The sequence below is a fragment of the Apis dorsata genome, unplaced genomic scaffold (assembly GCF_000469605.1).
Source record: "Apis dorsata unplaced genomic scaffold, Apis dorsata 1.3 scaffold_231, whole genome shotgun sequence".
In the NCBI taxonomy this organism is placed as follows: Eukaryota; Metazoa; Arthropoda; class Insecta; order Hymenoptera; family Apidae; genus Apis; species Apis dorsata.
The window spans coordinates 1070159-1077655 of record NW_006263513.1 but is presented as its reverse complement, the minus strand read 5'-3'; the positions used below and the strand labels follow the sequence as shown (position 1 = coordinate 1077655).

Here is a 7497-nt window from a genome sequence, read left to right as displayed (position 1 = left end):
GGAAAAAAAAAAAAAAAAAAAAAAAACTTTCGGACCAGACAATACGATTGTTTCGACCGATTGGCGAGCGTGTTTGAAAAACCGTGGCCCCAGCCAATCGCGGACGAACGAGATCTGGCTTGTCAGTCAAATCGTCCTTTGTAATTAGAAGCGTCGCAATATCGCGTTGTTTGCGACAACAATGATTGTTCCGTAGCCGAAACACCATAGAATCAAACGGAATATATAAAACGAGATAGAACGGAAAATGAAAGGAGAAAATATATATAAATGAGCGAGAGAAAATATCGTGTTCTTCGTAAAAAAGAAAAAAAATAAATAAATAAATTTCAGAGGCCGATTCGACGAATAACGATGCGTGTTACAATAGCTTATTAATTAATTTATGAAGATTGATTATCACTGTAGAAATGACTGATATTCGATCGATAATTTATATATACGGTGCATATATCAACAAATATGAACAACATTAATTTACATAGTTCCCTTTGTATATATATATATAATATATATTTATATAATTCTTCTTTCTTATTTATATGAGTCGTATATATATATATATTCTTTTTTTGTATATATATATAATTATGTATATTTTCACGGGTAATTGTTTGCGTGAGTGCATGGTGGCCAATAATTGAGCGCCGTTGTGAGTTATCACTGACCGTGCTTGTGCACACCATTGTTACTCCTTACAATTGAATATAATACCAAAGCACTACAAACTTAACCATTAATTTAATCTTTTCTTGATATATTCATTTCATAGAAATATTTTTTCTTCCCTTTTACGATATCATACAAATATCGCTCAACGAGCGCTTTGTACTCGATTAATATTAAACATATCAACAATAAAATAAAAATTCCAATTCACACTTTTCAAAAGAATTAAATAATCATTCGAAAATTCGAGGTTCATCTTTATAAATCGTCGCTTAATAAATCGCACGATTATGATTTATCCCGAAAAGAATCATCAACCAATCATCTGTCATCTGTCTCAACACGATCAGCTTCTCTCAATTTACCGCCACCTCTCGAACCACCCAATGCAATCACGCACTCACCCACCCGGCCATATGTAACCATATATAAACGCGCGTATATGTACAAGCTGGCTCGAAAGCGGCTCACGTCGCGCGAGGCGACGTGCACACACGCGTGTAACACGCGGCTACGACCGCTTTCCGACCTCCCCCGTGCGTTCGAGCTGCTCCCGGAACTCGTACTCGTACCACGAGCACGTATGAAGACGAGATTCCGCTCGCCCTTCGAAAACGAGCGAACGTATATGTGTGTATATATATATATATGTGTGTGTGTATACGTGTGTGTGGGCACACGCGCCACGCAGTGAAATCCACGGAACGGCACGTGTCGCGTGTAAGCATCGGATACTTGGGATTCTTAGCGCGAGACCCACCCTCTTAGAGAAGGTTCGAACCTACGTTTCGCCCTAAAACTATTACGCAATATGTACAACGGTCACTGCAACGTGTTCGTGTGTATTCGTACATGTGCGGTAAGAGAAAGGGTAGAAATCGCGGGAGAAGCGGAGTGGATTCGCGAGAGCGAGTTATTGGGGGCGAAGATCGCGGGTTACTTGGTTACGATTGTTCGCTGTTGTCACGGGCAAAAGATTATTATTCGAAAGGGGAGAGGTATCGATTCACGCGAGGATTATTGATCGATTATTTTACGAATTTAATTTGAAGATCTTTTTTCTCAATGTATTTTGTCCAATTTTGGTTCGTCGAAATTCGGACAAGTTTTTAGTTACTTTTGTCAATTTAATTTTATTATACGCGTAATTTATTTTCTGCGTTTGATCGAAACTTTTAAAATCGATATTTTCTAAGCTGTTACGACTAAGAGTTCAGACATATCACATATTTCTCTTCTGTATTTTATTTGTATATACAAGAAACAGGATAACTAAAAATACGTCAGAATATGTCAAAATCTAATCAAAAATGAAATAAATTAATCCAATAAATAGTATATAACGAATAAGCGTAGCGTCGAAACGCGTATACGAATCCTAGTCATCGTCATCTTATTATCCCACGAGCAATCAAACATTGCCTTTATAAAAGCGGGACTCGATTCTTGGACGAGCGGTCCCAGGTGAGAACGGGAGAAAGGGAGGAAAAAGAGGTTACGACTGTTACACGGCATGCCGCGTCGCACAGGTTTGCCCGAGGGTTGGACGAAGGGGTGTACGGCGCCACGATAACCCCCCGGTACACCCCTCCAACGCCGGTACCCTCCTTGCGCGCCACCCATGGTAACGGTAACCGACGATTTATTGCGTGGCGCAACGAGCGCGCACGGTAACACGTTACGGTAATGACTGTGAAATACGACGGTGCACCTCTCCTCTCCTACCAACCCCTTCCCCAACACTCCCCTTTTCGGTTCGCCCACCCGGTTGCAGACTCCCCAATGAAAGGACCGGGGGACTTCGATACGAGGCGTGTACGTATACGACACGTGTACGTGTACGCGTACACGCGTCGATCGTGCGTCGAATCGCCGCGCCGGAGAAATATCGCACGGTTGAAAAACCGTTCTCTCACGGAGAAATCTCATCGATCGTGTGATATTGTGATATTCGTGTGCGTGATATTAGTGTAACTCGACAAGCGTATGAACGATGCACGGTGTTAGGTTGTGTCAATTCGAAGAGAACACCTGTTAAACTGACGGATGGGGTGAGGGGTGATTTTGAGTATAATTGAGTGTAATTGGTTTATGGATCTTCGGCGTGGAGGAGATATCGAATGGAGAATTGATTTTTGTGGCGAGTTGTGTGTTGGTGATTGTGAATGGAGAGGGGAGGGGAGGAAATAGAGGGTATATTTTTGGATACTGATATTCGAGATCTTAATGAGTTAACCCATTAAGCGCTGAGCGTTGTGTTAACGCAACATTTGATATCCCATTCCTTTTCTGGGGTAATTTACACGGTTGAATTTACTCTTTTTTTGCAGATATAAGTAATAATTCTGAGAAATTTATTTCATATCTTATTTCTAGAGCTGAAATTCTGTAAAATATGAGATATTAGTAAAATTAATGTAAATAAATTCTTCATCGTATATTTTTCGACACGATTCTTTTTTCTTTGTGGGACATTACGTAACACACAAAATATGATGAGATAAGTAAGATAGTTTATCCGTGTTCAATTAATAATTGTTGCGTTCTCTCAATTGCTTCGTCCTTAATGAGTTCTGTAATGAAACGATGAATGATTAATTTCTAAATTTCGAAACTCTTAGCAACAGAATTCTAAAACAATTTTGTCAGTGAGAAGATATTACGGCAATAAATTCTCTGCCACGCAAATATAAAACTACCGCGAGAATATTTTATGCTATAAAAAGTTGCGTAAATTTTACTCAACAATTCGACGTGAAATTAATAAAGTTTACCGCGGTTCTCGGAAAATTGGTTCCCCCGAGTTTGAAAATATATACGAAGGGCGAAGAAATTAGTTATAAATCAAAAGAGAATAAGAAGGGCAATGTTATAATAATACTCGAAAAATCAATAATATTAATAATAAATAATAATTAATAAATAAACGATAATATTCAAGAAATGTTGAATATTCGAAAAGGATCGGGATCGACATGCTCTGATAAGCAGCACGGTGCAACATATCTCCGCTTAACACTCTATATCTCGCTTATTTAACGAAACGCCACTAATTCTCTGAAAGCGGAAATTTCAATTAGCGCGAAGATTATAAGAATTAGGTTAATACATGTTCAAAATTGAAATCGATTTACTCCAAATTTAATCAACTCCCGACAACTTTTCGCATTGCACCGTGCAATGGGTGTATCAATCAAAGAACAAAATACAAAATAAACGTTCATCACGATTGTATTTTAAATTATTGCGATTACAAAAGTAAATCATAAATTTTAAATCGTTATTTTTTAATCACTTTTAGATAAAGAGAATTAAATAATAAATTAAAATAAAAATAAATAAATAAATAATCGCGTTCTTTATAAAAAAAAAACGTTGTAATTACTTAAAATAACATAAATTCGCCGATAACTTTATTGCTCAAAAAAAGAAACAAAAAAATTCAAGAGAGGATAACAACAGAAAGAGAGAGAGAGAGAAAGAGAGAAAAAAAAGAAAGAAACGCATGGAAAAAGAAAACATTTGATTACCTGAAAGAACAACAATTGTATTATCAACGTAATACGCATAATTCAAACAATAAATAAAATAACAAAAGTTCGCAATCGGTGTACAATTTAACCAGTGACATCGCGTATATTCACCACGTATACCCTCGAGATTATTTCACATTCAGACACGAGTCGTAGGAATACCAAGGAGAAACTGTCCAACGCCGTCGGTTCTCGCGTGTGCATGAAGGAAGGATGAAACAAGAATGACTCGAGCAGTTTAGAAAGCTAGAGAGGTAGAGATAGAGAAGTCGGACGATAGAAAGAAAGAAAGAAAGAAAGAAAGGAAAGAAAAAAATAGAACAAAAAAAAAAAAATAAAAAAACACAGAAAAGATGCGCCCGATTCATTTCCGCGTCTCGTAGTAGAATCCTGCTAAAATTCATCCATGTCGCAAGATGAGACAGAGTTCGAGACTTTCTCTGTCTTCAAAAGTGCAAAAGTGTTGGGGGAGAAAAGAGGGAAAGAAAACTCGTTACCACGATTACGTTACGTTGGAAAAAGTCGTCGTCCTTACGTCTGTCCAGTAGCATCGACTTTAAAACTTATAATCTCGATGGAACCGTGTTATCAATCGATAGAAAGAAAGCCGGATCTTATCTCATCCCCGTGTCTTCCCTTATCACTCTCTCACACGATCCGATTGCCGTTATTGTTACACACGAGACACACAGTAGTGCACTTGTACACTATGTACCCATCTCGAGAAAAAGAAATTCGTCTGTATCATCCCTTCTTTATCTTATACTCTCCCTGTCCTGTCAATCGAGCGAGACAATCACATAGATTGTGCACAACACGCATTCCTCGATTCCGATCTACACACGTTTCCCCTCCCCTCCAACGATTCTCGTAGTACACACGCTCTCGCACACGTTCCACGCCCTTTTTGCATCGGTCCGCTCATTGTTCGGGAATGATTCTGTACTCTGTGGAGAAGCTGTGTAGCGACGTGTCTCCGGCTGATAGGGGCGGTAGTCCCAAGGCACCTGAAAGTACCACCAACCCCCTCTGAGTCCCCTGAGTCTCATTGGGTGGTCACACGTTTTAGTTTCAATTTCTTTTTTTTTTTTTTTTTTTTTTTAATTCAAATAGGCAAATCTTTCTTTCTTACGAACGCGTGAAAAAAAAAAAAAGAAAGAAAGAACGAAAGAAAGAAAAAAAAAAAGAAGAAAAAAAGAAACAGTCTCTCATCAGTCTTCCTCCCTTTCTCTTCGATGCGTTGATGTAATTAGGGAACGATCATCACAGCATCGCACACGTTTCGTTCATCCGACGAGAATTGTGAGAGAATTGTTAGCTCGACAGCTGACACGCAACACACGTCGCAAGGTGACAAAACTAGGCGGTGGTGGGACGTCATTACACGGAGAAACTGCGAGCACGGGTGCCCCATGTGCTTGTTGTTGTCCGCTTTGCTTATTTGTCCGCTCGGATTCGATCGCGAACGCGACAACTTCTGTATGTATCGAGAAAGGTAATAGTTTCGAGTGGAAGGCCAAATTATACCCGCGTCGCTGAATTCAGAGAAAGTTCTGAACGGTTACGAGAACAACGTCAATTACTCGTTCGTTTGTTCAGTATTTCGAGCATTTCTGTGGTTCTACGTGTGCGGAATTGATTCGTTGTTGCGAACGTGTTTATACTTTCTTCAACCCTCGTGTATTAGTACACTTAAATTCTATTCTAAACTCGAGGAAATTTATCGAGGTTTTTAATCATTAACGATTATTGAGAATAAAACTTACGATCTTAGAACTTGAGAATTATTTAGAATAGAAAAGATAAGTAATTTTTTAAGACGAGTTATCGGATATGGGGTTGAATGAATTCTGAACCCCAATTCAAAATAATACCAACGATTGTAAATTATCCTCGTTAATTATTTCGTTGTCGTACAGTTATATCAGCTTGGCGATAACACACACCATTACACGACAACGAACGTAAACACCAAACGCGTATTTAATCAAGGGTTGAAGCGAGGGTTGTAATCAAGCGAAATGAGAGTACTCGTGCAAAACACTATCATCGTGAACACTAGAGCGCCGTTCGATATCCATGTCACACGTTTAAATATCTCCTTGAAACAAAGAACTAGCCCAGGGATGTGGAAATCTTTTAATCTCTCTTGATGGATCGACTCGACGAGCAAACGGGGCGAGTACCGTCGCGACCGATTTCACGTGAAATCACTAAAACAGCTCCCTCAATCCCCTCCTCTTCGTAGAGAGAAACAGAGAGAGGGAGATAAAGGGAGAGAGCTATTCCTTCTAAACACGAGTCTAACCGAGAATTTTTCTCGAATGCAAATCTCGAGGTTTCGATCTATCTACCGAAAAAAATATCCTCTCTTCAACGGGAGAGGAAATTCGTTTCCACGCGGAATCACCCTCTCTTATTTCCTATCCGCGTCCGTGCGAGAGGGTTGCCTCGAATGTTTTTCGGACATTGGGAATGTACGGACGGCTTTAAGGCGGGTGGGTTTTCGCTCGCAGTGATCAATCATCGGTGGCTGTTATCCACATACCTTTCTCTTTTCTTTTCTTTTCTTTTTCCTTTTCTTTTCCCCCTTCTACCGCCATGCCTCGTGAACCATACGCTAAAATATGAAAGAAAGCAGAGAGGAGGTGGGGAGGGGATGTTGGCGGTCGCGCGACCAACCCGCTTCCTTCGAGGAAGTTATTCGAATGGGTTAAATTCGAAAGGGATTTTGGAAAGTATCTCGCGCGGTCTCTGGACAAGGAAAGTGAAAATACATTTCGGAAATACGTACGTTCTTTTGGAAAGAGGGAAGAGGAAGATCCAAGTTGGGAGGGACTCGAGTTCGAGGTTTGAGGGATGAGCCAATGTCCGAAAAACATTATGCATTATTTATGAGTTCTCTTTCTGCGCGTTCGCGTGAATTGTTCTTGTGGATCGATCCATTTCGAAACAGTGTGTGCTATATTATATACGGAGATCGATCGAAATTCTTACGTGTTAATTCGACGACGCGGGAGGCGTGGTATTACGAAATCGTTACACGTGCTCCCAGTAGCACACTGGCTACGTGTGCTCTTTGCCGGTTGCTAATTTACGCCCGGTCGTCGACGTGCATGGGACACCTGTCGCAGTTTGTCCGCCTCTATTGGCGTTATATGTTACTGCTTCGCTATTTTCGTGCCATGCTTAACACAAAAAGGGGGGGTGGCATCACGAGCTCAAGGGTAAGGAACGACAAAGTGCGGGAGAAGAAGAAGTTTCGCAAACTTTTACCTCGAAATTTTTACCTCTC

At 40.1% G+C, this 7497-nt stretch overlaps 1 protein-coding gene across 21 annotated transcripts in view; it reads right to left on the bottom strand.

Moving 5' to 3' along the window:
- Nucleotides 1-7497, bottom strand: part of LOC102673156 (RNA-binding protein Musashi homolog Rbp6) — a 795620-nt gene that overhangs the window by 33327 nt on the left and 754796 nt on the right. The window contains exon 12 of one of the 21 annotated variants that reach the window (XM_031510497.1): nucleotides 4191-5209. The exons of the other annotated variants lie outside the window; for them this stretch is intronic. Within the exon in view, the coding sequence (XP_031366357.1) occupies nucleotides 5124-5209 (86 nt within the window). The 3' untranslated portion in view covers nucleotides 4191-5123. Of the gene's footprint in view, nucleotides 1-4190; nucleotides 5210-7497 lie in introns of those variants that run through there. 21 annotated transcript variants of the gene reach the window in all.